General features: G+C 42.2%; 1 protein-coding gene across 3 annotated transcripts in view; it reads left to right on the top strand.

Annotated features, from left to right (window-relative positions):
• The window catches only part of EVI5 (ecotropic viral integration site 5), a 157318-nt gene that overhangs the window by 96447 nt on the left and 38050 nt on the right, over window positions 1-22821 (top strand). For all 3 annotated transcript variants that reach the window (XM_090047684.1, XM_090047683.1, XM_090047685.1), the window contains 3 exons: window positions 456-614; window positions 3041-3187; window positions 15915-16010. In XM_090047684.1, coding sequence (XP_089903810.1) covers window positions 456-614; window positions 3041-3187; window positions 15915-16010 — 402 coding nt within the window. The remainder of the gene's footprint in view (window positions 1-455; window positions 615-3040; window positions 3188-15914; window positions 16011-22821) is intronic.

Genomic DNA, 22821 nt, shown 5'->3' with positions numbered 1-22821 from the left:
AATGCTCAAACTTCTCCTTTTCCCAGTTGTCCCAATTGTCAATTACTGCCTTTTAAGCTTCCATTTCTCACTTCTTATACTTATGTATATTTGTGAACATTTCAACTTTTTTTTTTTCATGACAAACAGGAACATGGTACTTCAAAGGGTGCCTATATGCATGCAGCAAGGCTGCTCCAGTGCACTGTAATTACAGTGTGTTGGGGCAGACTCAATTGAATAAGCTTCAGTTAAAGAGCCCCTGTCACCATTTTTCAGAACAGGGGTGCTGATACATATGATGCTCCAGGTGCTTTAATTAGAATGGCTCTTGGAGCCACTCTAATAAAGCAGTCCCCTTCCCCCAACTCCTGGAGCACATGTATGAGCACCCTTTGTGAAGTATTTTGTTTTCAGTCGGAGATGAGACTAGTATTCAACCAAAATCAGTTTTATAAACTTGTAAATTATTTTAGCGTCACCTAGCTCGTACCACTGGCAGGTGGAAAGACACACCCAGAAAGAACACTGTGAATGAGCTGCAAGATGAATTAATGACTATCCGATTGAAAGAAGCAGAAACTCAGGCAGAGCTAAAAGAGATGAAACAAAGAATGATGGAGATGGAAACTCAGGTATGATACTGAAAACTAGCATTGCAATGATGTAGGACAAGACTAATGAATTAGAGGCATAACTAAGAATTTTTGTGCCTGTACAAGGAAGAGAAGAAAAGACTCAAAAACCCTGGCAGCTTGTGCCAGGGCTAGGTTCTTGTCTCCCTGGCAGCTGCTGCTGCAGTGGTGTGGATTCTCCACACACCAGCTCCTGCTGCCATTCTGGTGCCTCCTCCAAATCAGTGTCTGGGGCTGGTGCCCCAAAGGCTAATGTTATGAACCTAAGCAAATATTGGCATCTAGGGTCCCAATTATAGCCTTTCCCTTGATAGTTGTTTCTTAGGATAGTAATTCCAAGGCAGTTTGATTTTTTTCCAAGCTGTGAGATTGATTGAGAGAACATTCCATTTACAATCTGATTTTTCTCATGCCTCTTCTTCAGTTATTTCAGTAACCAAATTTCATTTTTTTTACTTCTTCATGGTTGGCTTAATTAACTCTCTATACAGAGTAAATGCATGAATCTTAATATACTGAGAAATCTGGCTTAGTAGAGCAATAAAAATGTTTCAATTAACTATTCTGAAATCTTTACAGGTTCTTTATATAACTGACAATACCAGCCCTTTGATATAGATTCTCTCCAGAACCTGCCCTACAGTCCCAGAAAGACTCCTTAAGGTGCTGGAGAGCCTTAGGGCATGGGGCAGTTGCAGGATCTGGGACATAGCCTTTACCTACCTGATCCTGAATCTGAACTGAGGCAGGACTGCCTGATGCTGAATCCCAATGCTCAGCTGAGTGTTGGGGTCTGGCACAGGACAGCCCTGGGGGCTGAGACAAAGTTTCTCCTGCCTAATTGGCAGGATTGGGCTAGGATAGCTCCAGTCGTGAGCCCAGCTGCCCCCTGCTTTATCCTCAGAAGATGCCAGATATGCAGGTAGTAATATATGAGCTTCTCCGATCCCCAGCTCCTTGCACCAGGCAGCTCTTTAAACAGCTGAGTGCAGCTAGGACTGGGGGAGCTTTCCCTTCCCTAGTTGCATGTGCCCCTTTAAAAAGGCATCTGGCACTAGCAGCTAGGGATGGGGAAACTCCTCTTCTGCCTCACTGCATGCACTGTTTTCCCAACACTTGGAGCTGGGGATGGGAAAGCTCTCCTATCCCAAGCTTCACTCATTCATTTGAAGAGCTGCTGGGTGCTGGCAGCTGGGGATGAAGAAGCTTTTCCCAGCCCCTGCTGCTTGTGTGGGTGCTTTTTTAAGCTGGTGCTGTGCAGCAGGGGACAGGACCTCCCTGATTCCAACTGCACTGTGGAGGTCACTGGGAGCCTCTCCCTGATGTTAGGCTTTAAGCACTTACAAATTTAAAAAAGTGGGGGAAGCCTTTTAAAAATATGGGGCACTGTGATCCCAAGCTCAAGGAAAGGTTCCTTGATGTTGGACTCGCTGTGCCCCAAATCTTTAACAAGCTGCCGTATAGGGGAGCCCCAGTTGCCTGTCCACTTTTTTTATGTTCCCAGGCACCAATGAAAGCAGTACCTGGAAAGGGGGGAACTCCTGGCTCCCCAGCTGCTGCTTCCATTTGTGCAGGGGTGCAGCTGGGGAGCCGGGAGCTCCCTGTTTTGCAGCTGCAGTTGCACCCCCATTGCATGCTGACAACTGGCAGTTGCATGATTGGGGTTTGAGGAATTTTATGCCCTACTAGCTAAATTGCACAACTTGCCATGCATGTGTGGCATGGCAGATATTGTGATTGGGGAGTGGGGTATAAAATTCCTCCAAAATCCATTTTACATGACTCCATTAACTCCTGACAACAGCCTAAGTGAAAATGGATCAGTAATTGGAAATATAACCTGTACTATTTTACTACAGTCAGCAGGGGGCATAGTTATCCTGTTCTATCAGATGCCATGTACTAAAAATCTTAACCTTTAATGCTTCACTGTATGTACTTGGTGCTTCTGTGCATGTGTATTGTTAGTTTCCCTTTGAACAAAATTTGGCACTATATTACTATATTTTTGTACAAGGATTCTATAAAAAGTAATTTTGCTTGCAGAATCTAATATCTTGTAACTAATCTGAGTGTTCTGTGTATAGTACTTGAATTCGTGTTACTTAAGCATACTTTGGCTTTTGATATTTATCAGCCAAAAGGTAGTTCTGTCATTTTTCTAATTTAAAGTAAAACATTAAGATCGAATGCATATTTGGTTGTCAAAGTTCAGAATGCTTTTTGCTCAGTAAAAATGTACAAATTCAGTTTGTAAATAAAAACAAACAAGCAAACCCCGTCAGTCCTTTTTACAGAGTAGGATTAGTTACTTGAGTAACTTATCAGTCTTTGCCTTGTTGGAGTGAGTTAGGTGGGATAAACATCAAAGACCTTCTTTGACATTTTTCCTCTTAAAGTTTATCTTCTGTTTTTATAAATGGCAGAATCAGATCAATAGCAACCACTTGCGAAGGGCGGAGCAAGAGGTTACCAATCTGCAAGGGAAGGTGCAGTATCTTTCTACACAGAACAAAGGACTTCTTGCTCAGTTAAGTGAAGCCAAACGCAGACAAGCAGAGATTGAATGCAAGGTAAATGGAATCATGAGTACACAATTCATGGACAAAATGTGTATATACAAATTCTTCAATCCTGTATATTACTAATAGATCACATTATGAGCTTTAAACACCTCAGGTAAAACAGAACTTTATGACTTGTACTGAACTGACAGTATCATCCTTGATTTACTGTCTACCAAAATCATTTAGATTTTGACAGAGCTGCTGGTTTGTGGTCCTGCGAAGATTAACTTTTACTTTAAAGTGTGGTTCTACCCAGAAAAGTGACTTGATATAGTAAGGTACCTTTCTTACTCAATAGATCCTGATCGCTGTTACTCAGACATATCTGATAACTTTCGTAACAAACATGTTTTAGTACTTGGCTTTGCTGAACACTGCAGAATTGGCACCACTGTGGAAAAAATTAACTAAGGTAGAACTGGAGTGGCGCACATGCCTACAGAAAAAGTGGGTATGACAGTTCTTATTCAGTGGTAGTCTGCCTGTCTATCTTTTTCAAATGACCAGAAAGGCTCAGGAAGGAAAGAACCCACATTTTCTTTCAAATTATGGGTTCAATATGATGCTATGGTTTAAAATGAATAACATAGTTTTCCTTTAAAATGTGCAGATTTTAGTTTAGAAATCGCTGACACGGTGAACATGAAGTCCTGCAAAGTTAACCTGTAGCTTCTCTGTAAAACAGTACTTTAGACTGGCCATTGCTCTTTACCTAAAAGTGAGGCTACTGAACCAGGAAGTTGATACAGGTTAAGTGTAAGTTGCTTTCAGTTTTGTTTCATTATTATTATTAGGAGTAGTAGTATTGTTGTTATAATTATTATTATTACTACTACTACTATGTTTATTAGAGAAGCTAAAAAAAATTAAAAGCTTGTATTTACTTGACTGTCTTCTGTATATGCAAATAGGTGGTAAATTTGTTTTACTAAATTTTTCTGAAGTGTTGAAGACTACCAATAGCAGGTTTTTAGTATTCACCAAAAGGATAGTACATTGAGAGGGAGTGTCAATAATCCTGTTGTGTTTCTTGACGTGTACATCTGTACATACTGCTTTAAGAGTTCATTAGCCTGCAGATTGTCTTCATGAATACATCTGAGTTTTACTGCAGGGGACAAAAAGGCTTAAGAGAGCTTATAACTTCCGTATGTTTTATCTAGGACACAGTTTTAAAGAATTGAGTCATTTTTTCTCATACATACATTTTAGTTATAAGAAGTAACATACCCCCAAGGGTACATAAGGCTGTAATTCCATCAAAGGGTTCTGGTGACAATATAAATGAAGAGTGAAGCTTGAGTGGTTTATCATTGTCACTAAATCCCAGAGATGAAATTACATCCTTATTAATATGCATAGTTTTGTTACAATATCACACTTGCAGAAATCTGTAAGTACTGAAATTTGTGCATCCTTCAAAGCATTATCTCCTCTAGGGCAATACAACTGAATTGACTAGATTTCTGTAAACTAAACTCTGCTGACCTAGCTTTAATTACCCTCAATCATGGGGCATAGTTCATATTCAGTACCTTTTGTCTCTTTTCTCTTCACAGACCAAATGAAGTCAAGTAGGAGATTGGTTAAGGATTGCTTTGGTTCAAATATATTTGAATTTCTAATTTAAGAAGAATAAACTCTAGTTTTCCTCTCCTAGGAAATTCAGAATTTCTTTAGGGAAAAAAATATTTTTTCCTGCTGCTTATGCAGTATTAATCTAATTTATTTCTGACATGGCTAGGTGTAGTTACATACTAAAGGACAGTGGAATGTGATGTGCCAGCCCAAGTTTTTAGGAATCTTTCCATTGAATATTATGGATTTGTGTACAGGGCACACTGCAGCACCATGCAGAGATGCACAAGGTAGCTCTGTACATGTTACCTTTGGGAGCTGTATAGCCATGTTAACTGAAGTTATTAGCTCAGGGGCAAATGCTGTGCTAACAACCACAGAGGCTTCAGAAGGAGCTGCATTGTCTTGTTGTAGATATATCCTTAATAGTTAGTGGGCACATGTATATGAGATGACTAATTAACCCCTCAGTAAATGTCTCTGTATCTACACATGCAGCCCTGTTGGGCCACAGTAAACTAATAAACTCCACTGCAGTTCTGTTGTGGACTTCTTTAGTGCTCAGCAACATCTATAAACACTGAAGAGGCTGGCTGGAGCATGAGGGTGCTTCAATATGGTGTCCTTCTGTCAGCTAGCCCGACACTGAGGCACCCTCATGCCCCAGCCAGCCCCTCCACAGCATGCTGAGCTTGGTTGGACCAGCCCCAGGCTGGCATGCTGACCCCCCCCAGGACACATGCCAACCAGGGCTGCTCTGACCTGGATCAATGTGCTGTGGTCCCGGGCACACATTCAAATACAGGACTGATTTTAAACCCTGGTGCTATATGTACCAGAGTTTATTGCTGCACGTTAATTCTGTGTGTAGATATATGCCCGGTGAATAGATTCCTAAAACTTGTTCTTTATCAGACCTCATGATGTTAGTCATGTCAAATCCATAGTAAAAAAATTTTTAAAAAGAAATGGGGTAACATTATTCCTTTTTATAAAGTAAGAAAGCACTTTTCGTTAGTATCTTTGTAATTCAGAATCTGAATTAGATCTGTATCTATCTCTATTTGGATAATTTGCATGGAAAGTCCGGCTGTAAAGTGAGTTGCGATTGGATGGGGATGCTTGCTGAAAGCAGAGCCTATTGCAAATGATAGTGCTGGCACATTTAAAGACCATTCTTACAGGGATTCATTTTAAGAGTGGAAATTGTGGCAAGCAGTAGACATGGTGCCACTGACTACAATATTGACTAGCCCCTGAATTTTGCTTCATAATCTGTAGTAGATGAAAGATGTTTGAGGTTTGCATTATAACATTTTTAAAAAATGTATATTTATAATAGTCTGTAGTTTCAACCAAAATAATGTAAGATGAAGATAATAATTTCATGAAAATATTTTGACTCTAGTTGGGATTCTAATGCCTTAAGTGAATTCTGGTTTAGAATTTAATTTTTCCTGGGACAGGGTCCAATCCTAATATTTTAAGAAAATTCTGCATGCTTCTTTTTTAAATAAAATTTCACATATTTGTAAATTATACTGCTAGGCATGTATACTTCCCTTGCTCAAGTAGGAAACTTCTAATTTAGTTTTACCCTACTTTTATCCTTCATTAACATTTTAACATTAGGTATCCTATGCTTTTCTTCTACTACCCTTTAGCTTGACCTAATGATCTCTCTGGATTACTGACCCCTTTGGCCACTTCTCCTCAGTACAGACATGCAGTGATCTGTCTGTCCTGAAAAGTAGTCCTTTTACTCCACTTGGTTTTTTTCCCAAGTACTGTGTTTACCCGAGTCCATGTTATATGTGGGGAATACATCTTGTCTTATAATCAAATAAATATAGCCCTCCCCTATTTCTAAATGTAGAGGCATGTTTTACCAACAGCTATCTAGAATTCTTTTTTTCTAGCTTTGTCCTGGCCCCTTTTCACTCTGACAGTCCTTTTGATTTCTTCTATGAAGCTGGCTGTTCAGAATGGCCTTTCCGAACTGAGTTGTAAGAGCAAGCCTTTCCTTCAGATTCTTTCAAACCAACTTCTTCTATGATGCTTACAGTAAATTAGCCAACCAATAAGGCTTGTATTGAAAAGCAGCTGACTATAGTTGATTTTCTGAATGTATATAATGTATGTAACTTACAATATACATATCTTAATTGTAATGTTCTTCCACACTGTACATATTACTTGTTTAAGACTGTAGAAGGTAAAGCTGGGAGATTTCTACTAGAATACCAATACTTCCTCAAAGCATCATTTCTTTGCGTGTTAAAAAGAAAACTGAACAGCACATTTAAATTATCACTTAGCATAGTAATTTTTCCATGTTTTATGTTCATTTTATAAACTTGATTCAGACAGAGATAAAGTTCTTGTGACACCATTTAATTCCCTCCCCTTACTCACCAAATGTATTTTTTTCATTGTAGCATTACCATAGCAGCAGCAGCCAATAAAAGGCAAATAGTTATTTTATTAGTAAGGGAATTAAACAGAAAAACACAATATCATTAAACACTGTATAAATCTGTTCTGCCCCTACCTTGAATATTGCATTCCATTTGAGTTCTCCTGCCCCTAAAAAGGTAGAGTACAATTAGAAAAGGTGCAGAGAGGGCAGTAATGATGATTAGGGGGTTGGGGAGGCTACCATAAGAGCAGAGAGAAACTGGGCCAGGACTTTTCAGTTTAGTGAACTGAAGGGCAGGATATGAAGGAGATCTATAAAATAACGAATTGTGTCAAGAAAGAAAATAGGGACTTAATATTTACTGTGTCGCACAATGCCAAAGTAGGGGACATGCAATGAAATTATGAGCTAAAAGATTTTTTTTCACAGTGTGCATGTAACTTGTGGAACTTATGGCCACAAGATGATGTAGTGGTTGTCAGTTTAAGCCAATTCAAAAGAAGATTAGATAAGTTCATGCAGAATAGATCCAGCAGTAAGCAATGAACGCAAGAGTAGGGCTGCAACTTCCAAACTAGGACTTTCCAGCCCTCTCATTGGTTGGTGGAAGCTACAAGGAAAGAGGCAAGGGACAGCTCAGTCTGGATAGGCCCTGCAGAAATAGCCTTCCCCTTAAGCATCTGTTCTCTGCTACCGAGATGTTCAGAATATTGGGTTGGATGGACATGTGGTATGCCCCAGCTCAGCATCTCTTGTGTTCTTATGTTTTGGAGAAGGGCTTTCTAACTTCTGAGGGGTCATGTCTATATGCCACACCAGGCCTCCCTGCCAAAGGAGGGCACTAGGCTGCATACCACTCTACTTCCTTCCTCCCCTCCCCCCCAAGTTGGGCCACACACCTATTAAGAGCCCCCCAGGTGCTGGCTACCGTGGCCCTGTGGGTGCCCCGCTCCAGGGGCAGGAGGCAAAAGCAAGAAGGGGGAGACTGGGGACTCTAGCAGCAGGAAAGCCATGTGGAGAGCCTGGGAGCTACAGGTTAACCCTTTGGGAACCAGTTGGACAGCCCTGTTCTGGAGTGATTGCAACTACCTCCTCCTTACTCCATTTTTTTAACATTTCATCCTGGCCCCCCAGCCATGACTTTCATTTTTCCAGGTGGAACCTACATGGTCTTTCACACATCCATAACATAAGGTATATTACTCTCTGCAGGGCAGCAGAATGATGTGAACTGTTCTTATGAAAGTGTGACAAAATCAAGACTGCAATATGTAAATAAAAGCAAGGATGTCCTTGCTAGGGCAACCTACTCATCAGAATGATCCCTTAGAACAGGGATGTCAAACTCTTTTGGCCTCATGGGCCCGGTATGGACCCACCTCTGTCAGCAAGTTGAGTTATGTAAGCCGTCTGAGCTGCTGTCTTGGCTCAGGTGGCTGTAGGCAGTGGGGTTTGGTGGCCCCACTGCCACCGAAATGAGTCTCCAACAGGGATCTCTACCTGGCATTTTTGCAGTAGAGTGAGCAACAGCAGCATTAACCCACGCAGCTCGCTCTGCTGTGTTGGCTCGGGGAGCTGCAGGGATTAACACTGCTGCTGCTCTCCAGGAGCTACATAGGCTGGATGTTTGACACGTCTGCTGTTAGAAGTAAAATTAGAAGATGCATTTTATCCTAACAGGGCCATTAGCTTCTCAGTTTCTTCAAAATATATTTTTATGTCAGCTGATAGGACATATAGATGGTCTTGACAGCTGTGGGTCAAGCAGAAATGATTTAAGAGGGAAGGGAAAGATGGTGCTGGGAAGAATAAGAATTGTTATACTGTTTGGGATGGTAGCTGTGGCAATCTTAGGCTGACATTGACAACTAAATATTTTAAGAGGATATGGAGCCCTAGGGCTAGGGCAAGGAACAACAAGTTGCAGAAGGCCTTCAAGGATTGTGTTGGGTCTCTTGCTATTTTGAGAAGGCATAGGTCTCTATTTCCCAAGCATAAGTTGATTTGACTTTTCAAAGTGATTGTAGGCCCTACTTTAAAAATACTTTTCATATGTGAATTGCAGTGGCGGACAAACAGAGGGGAAGGGGGAGGGGCCATGGCCCCCTGGGCATCAGCCGGGGTTGTGGTGCCAGCCCGGCCCTTCAGGGTTCTTATTGTGCGACGTGACTTTAAGTATTGCTACAAGAAGGACCTGCTGTGGGAAGGGGGGGTGGGGAATACAGGCATTGGCCTCTAGGCACTGGACCCCCACGGTACGTCACTGTTGAATTGTTTTTAGTTTTCAAGAAAATTTGTATTATACTGTGGACATTCAGAAATGTGAGATCATATATTCCAAATGGAAATTTATAAATGGATATGAGGTAAAGAAGAAAAATGGATAACCCAAAAAGATCTCTTTTCTGTTCTGGTTGTCAGTTGCCTTTCAAAGAAGTAGATGTTCCATTGCAGTATTTTCTAATTTCCTTATTGGAAGCCATTTCTTTGCAATTCAGTTTGCTGAATTTCTCTAAGGCTTGGCTGTCCTCATCATGGATCTCTACCTTTGGCATCAGATCAGAACTGCAGAGGTCTGTTGGCTGGTTAATGAAGGGAGCTACAATTTATGATTGCTGAAATGGAACATGCTACAACTGCAGGTTCCAAGAAGGTAGTCTGTTGTTCATGCTTCAAAATCTCCTGTAAGGAAACTAAAATCAGTCACATGGAATATGACAGTTGTCTTGTTCTTATTTTGAGTGGTGTCAGCACTTCAGCTGAAGCTGATAGTTAGGAATTGGACAACCAGTGCACCAAGGCTTATAGTGACCACTTTAATAAAGTGTAACACACATAAAAAAAATTGTAGCTTCTTCATAGTTTCATAGTTTCATAGTTTTTAGGGTTGGAAGGGACCTGAGTAGATCATCTAGTCCGACCCCCTGCCATGACAGGAAAGAGTACTGGGGTCAAACAACCCCAGCAAGGTGTTCATCTAGCCTCCTCTTAAAAACCCCCAGGGTAGGAGCCTGCACCACTTCTCTTGGAAGTTGGTTCCAGATCCTAGCCGCCCTGACTGTGAAGTAGCGCCTCCTGATATCCAGCCTAAATCTACCCTCCGCCAGCTTGTGACCATTATTCCTGGTCACTCCTGGCAGTGCTTGGGGGAACAGGGACACCCCCAATGCCTGCTGGTTGCCCCTGACTAGTTTATAACAGGCCACAAGATCCCCCCTCAGCCTTCTCTTTTGGAGGCTGAACAGGTTCAGGTCCCGCAGCCTCTCCGGATAGGGCCTGCCTTGCTGTCCCCTGATCATGCGAGTGGCCCTCCTCTGGACCCTCTCCATGTTGTCGGGTAATATTTTATTGACATATTTACAATTTTAAAGCATTTTGGAAGCCTACCAGTGCCTCTATCATCATTATAAAATGAAATTCTAAATATCTATTAGGGCTGTGCGAAGCTTTGGGTGCTCATTCAATTCAGAGGAAATTCGGCCCAATTCAGTGGCTGAATCTCTGAATCCAAACTGAATCAGGTGACCAATTAAAAGGTCTGAATTGATTCAAAGATCTCCAAATCTTTTCAATGATTTGGATAGTCTCTGGGGGCTGTAGTAGGGAGCTGCAGCCGGCCTCAGAGCTGGCAAGTAGGGGGCAGAAGAGGGGGATGGAGGAGAGGGCAGGGGACCATGGGGGGACCCCTGCCAGACCCCATACCCCCACCCACTCCCCCAGCTCTTATGTCCTCCTGTGATATCCAATTAACAATTCACAGGCTGTTTGAGTCAAACTGTGTTGTTTTGTAACTGGAAAAAAATCAGATCCAAAGGTATTCATTTTACTTCTGGAGCCAAATTTCATAGACATTTCATAGACATTAGGGCTGGAAGGGACCTTGGAATATCATTGAGTATTCTAGTAGAAGTTAACAATGTGTAACTGAAGTCCATAAGATTCCCTGGACCAAGTTGAAGGCAGGATGGTGCCCTCAATCTGAATTTAATATTTGATGTATGGGTCAGTGGCATTGCATTTACTTGTTTTCATTAATGAAAAGTACAAGTAACTAGTGGACTAGAACTGGTCCCCAGTAGTTACTGTAAAAGCTGTTGTGTTGAAAGAGTGGTACCATTCTGACAGAAAAACTATCTCAGCTGGCTATACAAAAATAAGGGGTGTCTTAAAGAGTAAGTTGATAAACAAATCTGGTCTAGTAACTGAAATAAATTAAAAGCTGACTGTTAAATAGTCAAGTAACAAATGAAAAATTTGAAGTGTACAGTGTTGTATACAAACTACCGTAATGTTGCAGTGTTGGGAAATATCTGATGTGTAACAAAAGTTAGATGTAACCTACTGCTTCTGACAAATGGCAAAAGTTTAATCTTCGCTAAATATTTATATTGATTATCTTGTAAATAAAGGACAAGACCAACATTATGACTTACAATGACTGTTTCTGGACAGAAATAACCACTTACAGAAAAGTTCAAAAACTTAAATAGGTCTTATTCCGATACTACTTTTGCATCAGAAATGTTGTTATCTAGCCAGGTCCTAATGACTAAAATAGAACTTGAGCCCAGTATCAGATGCCTTCAGATAGCTTAAAGAAAAACATAGCAAACTCTACTGTAAGTATGACAAACACTTTCACCAGATTTAAGGAAACAGTTTTTGTGTGCTTATAGGTTTAAAACTACAACTAGAAGAATCTGCATAGCATCTTTTTGTGGTCTGCTGAGCTAAATTTCATTGCCCACAATGTTCAACTTAGACTGGAATGTTTTTGATCAGTTTGATTGTAAACCTTCTTTACTATAAAGTGGCATTGATTTTTATTTAAAAAACATTGGGATTTATGGCTCTAATGAGTTACTAAAAGAACTAGTTTTGCTGATGTTTGTCCTTATTTTCAAGTCTAGCCTAGGTAACAATATTACTTGACAGTCTATGTAAAAATGAGAAACATTACTCCTGCTCCTAGAGGGCATGTATCTCTATCACAAACATCCCTTCTTAGCACGGAAGAACAATGATTTCATTACCAGGAAGACTGGGGCGGGTCTTACCAGTCAATAGTGAGTTTTGCTGGCTTGCACTGTTACTTTGCTTTTGCTACTTCTTTAAATATACAAAGCAAATTCTTTGTTTTTTTTATGTAATCCTAATACCGTTCCTAGATACAAAAATAATATCTTTTAACTTCCTTTTTTTCTTCCCTTTTTTAATGTTTGAAGTTCAGTGTCTTTGAATGACAACCCCCTCTTCCCTCCAGGGGGAAAATAAAACCAATTAATTTTGGTTGGGAATTTTTGCTTTACATCAGAAAAAGCCTAAATTAAAATCTTATTTGTAGTCAATAAAGACAGAAGTCCATTGCTTGAATATTCTGGAGTTACCTGAAAACCTTCCTTCCAATAAATTCAGACTGGAAAAATTGTTAACTGAAGGCAATACCCTTTAAATAGGGGAACTATTAAAGCATTTTCAGTAATTGGGGTTCAGTAGAACCATGCTAAATCCTACTACATTTACCAGAACACTTCATGTATTGTACATGATAGTATCATCATGTTGTCAGCAAAAAACCTTTAGTGGAGTAATAAGAGTAATTAAAAAAAATCTTCAGAACTTCTACAAAATGCACTATAATAATTTACATCACACTGAAAAGCATTATCTTAATTCAAAGTAGATTTTTTTTTTTAGGGAAAGAATGTTTTTAATGTCATTTCATAAATGGACTCCATTCTACTAATATTTTTCCTGTTCACAGGGCATGTCTACACGTACATTAATGCGCCTTTGTGACTGCACATTAAGTTTAGTATCTCTAATATGAGGTACTAGATAAAGGCACAGTAGCAGCACTAATGCACAGTAGCAAAGGCAATTTTTTGTCATGCTTAATGTACAGTAGATTAATTCTACTGCTTATTAGCGCTTCAGCATGATTTTTCCTGTGACATGCTAATGTGCAGTAAAACAGTCCACTGTGCATTAAAGTGTCTTGTGTAGATGCACCCAGGGTATACCCTTGTGATGGGCTCTGTATTATTATATATATCTTAAGATATGTGAAATGGTAGAGAAGAGAAGTTAAGTTTTCATAAAACTAGATCAATTTAGTTTTCATAAATTATAAAAAGCACTTAATATTTAACATCTGTAGTTAACTATACCACTTACACTTCAGAGAAGTAAAATTTAAAAAATGTATTTGGGTGTGTGCATGCAGAAAATAAGATGGTGTAAGAACATGCTTTAATGCAATAGTTGCTAAATCTGTTAGAGTGTGAATAGTTTGCACAAATACATTAATTATGTATTTGAAATATATTTTCAGAATGGTATTGTGGGGTTAAAGTACCATAGCTTGTTTATATTAATCATTGTTATCGATCATACATCTCTGGCTTATTTATAGTCATCTCAAAGAAAGCAAATCTAGGCCTAGTTTGTATTGGAGATATGTCTGTACCACAAAAACATGTATGATTCTACAGAAAGGAGTGTTTAAATAGGTGTTTGTGCAGTGTCTAACATTTTAGACAAGTAAGCCAATGATACAATACAGTGTTAGAGAACCAAACATTCCCCATTTCTTTTGTGAGAGGTTGATACTGAAATCTAAAAACTCAGATGAAATATGCAATGTCTTACCCAAATCCAACTTAAATTTTGCTTAACTACAATTCTGGCAGGAATTAGATTACATGCATTAATTAGCCCTATCACATTGTAGCTGGTTGACTATGAGGTACTTGCAGATTTTCTTGGCAAATAAACCAGTCGCCCATCTTGCATATTTTATAGAGTGGTATAGTTGCTAACCCAAATTTAATAAAATTGAGTAGGCCTGTGTGAAGCAGCAAGTATTTGCTTTGGATTCATCTGGTTCAGAAGACAGTGATTTGATTCAGAGATTTGAATCTGTCCCAATTCAGTTCAGCCAAATCAGATCTGAAAGGTTTGGCGCTGCTTCAGAGATTCGGCCATAAACTAAATGGGTAGCTGACACAGCTGCCTCCAGCTGGTAAGTCTGTTGGGGTTAGGAGGGGGAGGGTTGGGGTTAGGGCTGGGACAAGCTGCCCAGCCAGGGCATGTTACTTGGGCGGGGGGGGGTCACAGGATGTGGGCGCAGCAGCTCTCAGAGCAGGAGCTGTGCCCTGCTGCCATTTGCCCAGCCGGCACAGGGTGGGAGGGGGCACGATGCAGGAGTGACTTGCTCCAGGTGGAAGGGGGCAAGTGGCATCAGGGCACAGCCCCCGCTCCCAGTGCTGCCACGTCCACATCAGCACTGGAATTGGTGATGTGTAGGGGGTGCATGTGGGTGCACATGCATCCCTTTAGCTTGGTGGTGCACCCCCTGCAAAAAGCACTGCCAATACTGCTGGTGGTGCCTATGGACAGTTGTCATTTGCCCCACCTGCTGCCAACAGCGTCTACAGGTGGTCACCAATCACTAGTTGGCACTTGCCACCCCTCTTCCCCTCGTCAGTGGCATCTGCGAGTAGTCCTCAATTTGCTGCTGCCGGTGGCATCTGCAGGTGGTCGCCGATTGCTGGTTGGTGCTCACCACCCCTGCCCTGCAGCCTACACAGCCATGGCTGCCTGTGGGATCGCCCCACTTGCTGCCATCACGTGGTGTTCATGAGTGCTGGGAGCAGGGACTACACTGCCGTCACTTGCCAGCTAGCATGGAAGAGCATGTGCTGTCACCGCTTGCCAGCCAGCGTGGAAAGGTATAGGATGTGGGTGTGGCAGCGCTAGGAGTGGTGCCTATGCCCTGCTGCCGCTTGCCCCCTTCTGCCTGAAGCAAGCCGCACACACATCCTGTCCCCCCGCCCCAGCTGGGCAAGTGGCAGCATGCCTGCATCCTGTGCCCCCTGCCCTGACTGGGCAGCTTGTCCCAGCCCCAATTCCTCCCTCATCCATGCCCCTTCCCTCCCCTCCCCCATCCTCCAACCCCAACAGACTTACCAGCTGGAGGCAGCTGGCTTAGCTGCCTGTTTAGTCTATGGTCAAATTGCCTAACCTTTTCCAAATCTTTTCCCGAATCAATTCGGATGCTTTGAATTGATTCAGAGCTTTTAATTGGTCTCCTATTTAGATTCGAATTCTAAGAGAGATTTGAAGCAAGCCGCACACACATCCTGTCCCCCCGCCCCAGCTGGGCAAGTGGCAGCAAGGCAAAGACCCCACTCTGAGCGCTGCCATGCCTGCATCCTGTGCCCCCTGCCCTGACTGGGCAGCTTGTCCCAGCCCCAATTCTTCCCTCATCCATGCCCCTTCCCTCCCCCATCCTCCAACCCCAACAGACTTACCAGCTGGAGGCAGCTGGCTTAGCTGCCTGTTTAGTCTATGGTCAAATTGCCTAACCTTTTCCAAATCTTTTCCCGAATCAATTCGGATGCTTTGAATTGATTCAGAGCTTTTAATTGGTCTCCTATTTAGATTCGAATTCTAAGAGAGATTTGAATCAGGCCAAAGCTCCTCCAACTCAAATTGACTACCTAAGCTTTGCACAGCCCTAAAATTGAGCATTAAGAGATGTTCATACAATACAATTAGTTCAAATTAAAACCAGATCCACTAGCATTCTTTGGTTATATCAGTCATGTATATTTTATTATGTAGGTTAGCTGTTGTCTTGCTTTTTACCCAGACAGATATTCAATTTTGAATCAACTGAAATCAGAGGGTCATAACTTGCATTGGCAGCTTAACCCTGTTCTTTCTTCTCAGAGTAAGGAAGAAGTGATGGCAGTAAGACTCCGTGAAGCAGACCGCATTGCTGCAGTGGCAGAACTCCAGCAACATATTGCGGAACTAGAAATCCAGGTAACAAATGACAGCCATAAATGTTGAAAGTGTTTCTTAATGCTGGTTCTGATCTGTTCTTTACTTTTTCTCCTTTCCATTTACTCCTTTTTCCTTCTCATTAAAGCATAAGACTGTGCTATTGAAATGTTGGGAAAGCTCTACTGTTAAATATGAGCCATTCTGATACATAAAGATGTTGTTATATAGCCAATAATAACATTTCTTGTAAGTTTATAACTTGCTTACAAGCCGGTGACAAGAAATAGTATGTTTTCTCATGATCACTGGCATGTGTATTTGCCTTTTTTGCCTTTGTAGACTTCTACCACTGAATGTTTCAAAGACTGAACATTTCCCACTAGGTGAAAAATTTTGTTTGGAGCCAGTTTTCCACAGTCTCTTTCAGGGGTTGTCAAGTGGGGGTATGAGTACCCCTGGGGTATGACCGGTTTTAGGGGGTACACGCAGGCAGGCGGGGATAAAGCGCTGTTGCCTCCCAGGAGCAGGGGCCGGGGCCAGGAAAGGGCAGCAGTTCCCCTTTGTGGGGTGAGAAAGCTTGCACGCAGCAACCGCTGCTGCCACACCAGCCTGGTGAGCTTCTCCACTCTGCACAGAGGCTCTGCTACCTTCACCTCAGCCCGGTGAGCTTCCCCATTCTGCCACAGCCCTGTTCCTGGGAGGCAGCAGCGCTCCATCCCCACTTGTGTGCCACCATTGCTGCCTCCCTGCTAAGCATCTGGCTGCATGCCACTCTCCCACCCTACCTCTCCCCTGTTTGGTGTCTGGCCACCAGGGGTACTTAAACTAAAAAAGGTTGAAAACCCCATGTCTATCATATTTGGACTGAATCCTACTAGAAACAAATTCATAGAAGTTGTCCTAAACCCACATTTGCCTTGTCCTAGTGTTATCTATTCTGGATTCTGTAACTTGACCTATCACATAGAAATCCGGTTTGCAGTGAGGCTCCTCTCCCTGTAGCAACTGAGCATGCTTCCTTTTGGCTCCTGTCTTGACTGTCTCTCTCCTTTCGCTCTCTACTTTTGGCGTTCTCACTCCATGGCCTAACTCTTGCTCTAGGAATAATAAATATCTACTTGCTATTTTTTGCCTTTCACAAGACATGACTTAATGCCATATTGTGTCTCTATTATGGTACAGCTATCCTACCTGAATTTTGTTGTGTCATCCTAGAGTTTTTTTTGTAGGGGCTATCCTCCCTGTAAGTTTTCAGTTACAGGTGTATCTCAACTTCCAAACTGGTTATGATTTGTTCTTCCCCTCTGAAATTTTGCCTTCAAAACATACCTCTTTGCTTATTGTGACCAGGCTTTTTTTCTTCCTGTGATTCTTCAACTAAGTATATCTTTTCCTAACCCCTGAGCTCATCTGTGTATTCCAGTATGTTTTTTTCAATAGTGATTACTGTTATGCAAGCTACCATGCTTAAATAAATCAAATATCCTCTGTGTAAAGTGTCCTTTATTGGAATATTTTTCCTAAAGTGCAGTAGTCACAAAGCTGATTCAAAGATAGAATAATCATTTGTTTTAATCGCATAATGTTACAATATTACAGTGATTGGTACATTAAAATGCATAGATAAGCAGTTCGTATGTGATACTTTACTTATCTTCTCTGAAGAAAGATAAAAAAGATTGCTGTGTCCTAGTCAGTCATTTTCATTTATAAAAGGTGCTGCATAGTTTTTCTTTTGCATTCATTTTAGTACATAGGTATAAGGGCCAAAATGAACAATTAAATAATCTAGTTTCACATAAGCCATAGAATTTCCTCCTGTTACCCAACAGTTGCCTGATTTTATTTTTTTTTTAAAGCAGGTTAACTGGTCTTGATTTGAAGACATTGAGGTATAAAATTCACCACTTCCCCCCCTAGTAGTTTGTTTCAATGGTAAAACAGTACATATTTCTTAGTACAAATGAATTTGTCTGGCTTTAACTTCCATCCGTTTGGTTCGTGTTCCTTTTTCTGATTTATTAAATAGACCGTAAGTACTTTTTTTTTTCTCCTTGTTTAAGGTACTTGTACACTGTAATCAAATCATCTTGCAATTTTTTCTGGTAAATCTAAACAAACTGAACTGTTTCCAACACATTTTCTTCAGCACTCAAATAATTTTGAGGCTCTTTTCTACAACCTCTTTTTTCAATATTAATTTTAGCTTATGGATACTAGAATTGTAATATTTTATATTTCTCATCCATGTTTTGTTCATGTTAAATTCACATCATGACTTTTTTGTTTATGCATTCAAGGATCATATTTCTCCCTCTGTCACAATGCTGGTGCTCAGGTTTGGTTACTTATTCACTGTAATCTCTAATTCATAGAATTACAGAGAAGTAGGGCTGGAAGCAACCTTCAGATGTCATCTAGTCGAGTCCCCTACACGTTAATCTGGCCCTGGGTAGGCAAACTAGGCACATGCCTAGGGGCCTGAACTGCAGGGACTCTGGTCTTTCCCTCTGCGGTGGTGGCGTGAATGGCCCTGTCTGCCTCCCTTCCCCCTCCCTGTGATGGGCTTGCCACAGTGGCAGCTGCTTCCTAGCAGTGGTTCCAGCCCCACTCCCCATGGGTGGAAGTGCCAGGGTGGGAAGGGGGGTGTCAACTGGCTTGGGGCCCACAAATTTCTTTGCCTAGGGCCTACTAAAGGGTTAATCTGGTCCTATCCCTTCCTCAGGCAGGATCATGTCTATCCAAACCATCCTATACAAATCCATTGTCTAAACCCTTAGCAAAACTACACAGTCAGTGTAATTTTACACTCGGTTCCTTTTAGAGTCACTGCTTTCAAGGATACAGCCCCTTATTTTGTTGTTATGGTCTACATTCCTTATTTCCTAGATGCATGACCTTGTCCTTGGCTTCATTTAACATGCATTTCACATAGTGATCCTATATAATTAGGCCTTACTGCTGTTTGCTGGTGCTTTTTCAGACAAATGCATTTACTGTATTTATTTAAATCTACAATGAGTCCCTCTGTTTAACATGGAGTTGTGGGGGAGCTCTCACCTTCGATATGAGTACTGGCCCAGGGCAGGCGGCGGCTGTGGCTCAAGCCTCATCCCTGACTCTGAAACCAGAGTCACCATCTGCCCCAGGCCATGGTTCATGCAGGAGCGGGGTACACAGGGGAGACCTCATGGTAGTAGGGGGGCAATATAGGGAAGACTGGGGAGATTATAGGGGAGGGAGTGTCTCTTTTGGATGGGGCCACCCTGTGCTCTGTGCCTTTGGTTAGGGCCAGAGCCAGAGGAATTGTACAGGGTAAGAAGCAGTGGGAGGAGGCAGGTGGCATGGATGCAAATGGCAGGAGGAGGGTGGGGTGGAAAGGGGCATCAGAGTTGTGCATAGTGTTCTGCATTTTTGTTTTTTACTGATTAACTGATAAATTCCCTGATCTAGCCCATTCCCATCTTGTGCCAGTTAACAGGGATTTGAACTGAAAAATGGGTAGTACCAGTAAGCTAAAAGTGTTGCTGTGCCAGTTACCTGAGGCACAGGTTTCTAGCTAGATGCAGAGTGTGAGGGCGGGGATGGCAGCAGCTGTATGCAGAGCGGAGGTGGGGGTGGCAGTGACCACATGGGGGGCCAGGGGAGGGGGGCAGCTGGGGGCGCAGGGCTCCCAGCTTTGACCCTGAACAGGGTGGGTTGTAGCAGCAGCCTGCTCTCATCCTACACTCAGATCCAGGGACACAGGCCCCCCAAGAAGAGCCCGGTGCAGCCCATAGCCCTCCCAGGGGACACGTAGCAGCAAGAGCCGTGACACCTCACCACACATCCACTGACAGCTCCCCCTGCTTTGCTCCCTGCTGCAGTCCTGGGAGCTGCCAGTGGGCTGCACCGCACCCCTCCCCCTGCTCCTTCCCTAGTCCCACTCTTACTCTCTCCCTCCCTCACTGCTAGGTTTTTTTTCTCCTGATATACACCGATATTTCCCCCCCTTTTCTTCCTTTTATCCCACTCTCATCCCGGTTTTTATGTTTCGAAGATGAACCCAAAAAAATTCCCAGATTTTTTTTTTTTTTTTTTTAATAAAAAACAGAGAATGCAGAACATGAGTCATGCAACAGGGAGCAGACACTGGCAGGGAGACGAGCATCTGGGGGTGACAGGCAATGGCAGGGGAGGTTAAGCAGCAGGTGGGACAGGTAAATGGCTATGCGAGTAGGCGTAAGTGGGGATGAGTGGCAGGGGGGTAGCAGCAGGGGGACAGGTGGTAAGGGCAAGTGGCATGGGGCAGCCAGGCATAGGGGAGGAAGCAGTAGGGGTCTGGCTACTTCCGTCCCTCTGCTGCTTCTTTCCCTGCCATAGTGGTGGTAGGGGAGATGAACTTAAGGTGACCTTTCAATAATTAGATTCCATCCAGGGAAAATTATAACAAATTTATGATTTTTCATGGATAGAATCTAATTATGGGGGGGTTTGCCTTAAATTCAATGTTGTCTTGGATTTGGGTGACTGTTGTCTTGGATTTGGATGAATATAGTAGGTCATTCAGAAAATTTGCTCCGTTAAGCTCTTTGTGCATGGATGATTCTATTTACAAGTTTTATATCCATCGAAATCATGCAACCCCGGGCAAGCCTCGTGCCCCCCACCCCGCCTTCCCTTCCCTGCCCGCCTATGGCCAGACCGGATGATCTCCCGAGGTCCCTTCCAGCCCTAATGTCTATGTCTATGAAATTTAATTCAAGTGGATGGAAAAATGGACAGTGTAAATATCTGTTTATCCTAGGTCTACTGAATACAAACAAATTGCTTCAACACAAGTCAGTGTTTCCCAGTAGAAGCACTGTACATTTTCAAATGTAGCAGTTTAAATTTAGGGAGTAAAATTCTATTTTGCAATGCTTTTGGTAGCTGTTTGGGTTTTTTTGGGAGGGAGTGGGGTTTAACCTCAGTGGAGAAGGCTCTGCCTCCTCCCAGTCACTTTGTGGTAGCCCTTTTATGACCAAACAGAGAAGCAGAAAGGCCTTTGGGTTGAACTGGGCTATTATTTAAGGCAGGTTCTAATACTGTGAAGTACATGTAAGGAGTGGGTGTCAGACTCTGAAACAAAGTGATTGCACTTAACTTGGTGTATTGCATTTGTCTCAGTTGACAATGATACAGGGAGGAAGTTAATTTACCACATAACCTTCCTTTTGAGGGGGAGGGTGCTTTTCTAAGAAGCTCTAGAGGTTCAATGTCAGGTCCACATGAGACCCATAACTCTGTTTAACCTAACTTGTGCAGTTTTCTGTGAAATGTTTCGTAGGTGCAAGTGCAAGACACTGATGTTCAAATTCGTAATACTGAACATCACTACACCCACATTACTACCGATTTAACTTTACATGTGCAGGTGTTAGATTTTAAATCACTGTTTTTGGGTCAGTTCTAAACAATAGCAGATAAAAAGAAGTTAGCAGCTTGGCATTTTTTTATATAAATGTAGGCTACTTGGGTACCTTGCATGAGAGCTGATAAATATTATTTAAGACCCTGCATGTCATTTTTATCCTGGTCATTCAAGGCACACCTAACGTTCACAGACTTGGGATTATTAGCTTTTGAGTGAACATATTTGGGTGCAAAAAATCCATTCCTAAATCCCAGTAGATATTCCTAAACAAAATAAAGGTCAAATCTGTTCATGTTTCAGTTCTCTGTAATCCAGTACACTCGGTTTTAAAGAGAACTGAAAGCAAATGTAAAATATAGTATGTGCACAGCACTGTGCACTTAAACTCATGAAATGATTAAAACAAGTCATGAAGAACTGCTTAAGTAAATGCATGATTTGTCACTCTTGTCTGTCCTCTTTCCTTTTGTTCTTTCTTTGTGTTTCATTTTTATTTGTCAGTTTAAACTTAGTTTATATACCCCTCAGAAAAAGGTTATATAAACTGGGTCCCATGTAAATTAAGTAAATTCACACCATATAACCAAACCACCTAGGGTAGCTCCTTCTTGACCTACTTATGTCTTCTTCCCACTCCTGCTGGGGTTAAGTGGATTTGGGCAAGGATACCATAGGTTCCACTTGGTAGGCTGCTTCTTCACGGGCACAAAACCCATCAGCAAAATCATGGGTCTCCATTGCTCTTTTTTAGCCTTTCTTCTGCACTAGACACCAACTGCAACAAGCAGAAACATTTAACTTCCTAATGTTACCTATTGATATCCTGTTGCTGTTAACTCAACTATGCTTCCTGAAGCTGTAAGGGCAGTAAAAACCAATAGAACCTCGGTCATTCAGGCTCAACAGAAACAGTTCCTTCCTGATCTCTGTCCTTGACAGTAAGTTAGTCTGTTTGCTAAAACTAACAGGAAAGAGAGGTATGCTAGAGCCAACCAGCTGGTCCAGTTCTCTCTGCTCTATCCAATAAAAAGGCAGAATCATAGAAAATTAGAGTTGGAAGGGACCTCAGGAGACCATTTAAGTCATCTAGTGGGACTCTTGGGCAAGTGGCTTCCCAGGGTTAAAGTTGAGCTTCCGGGGTTAAGGCTGCACAGCGGGGCAGTCTCAGGAGGGCGGTAGCCAGCTCTGCATGCTCTGTTCTGCTCCTGCCGGGCCGTGGTATTAAAAAAAAGCTGGGAATCACTGATCTAGTCCAACCTCCTGCTCAAAGCAGGACCATACCCAACTATATTGTTCCAGCCAGGGCTTTGTCAAGCTGGGCCTTAAAAAACCTTGAAGCATGTTGAGTCCACCCCCTCTCAGAATGTCTTGAGATGAGCATGGAGGAGGTGGGAGTGGGCTGCACAGTGGTAGCCCCTTTTCTGCAAGGACTGCTCTCTTCCATACCCACCTCCC

This window comes from Crocodylus siamensis, chromosome 5, assembly GCF_052110815.1.
Source record: "Crocodylus siamensis isolate JL-2025a chromosome 5, ASM5211081v1, whole genome shotgun sequence".
Taxonomy (NCBI): Eukaryota; Metazoa; Chordata; order Crocodylia; family Crocodylidae; genus Crocodylus; species Crocodylus siamensis.
This window is presented reverse-complemented; position numbering and strand designations above follow the sequence as displayed.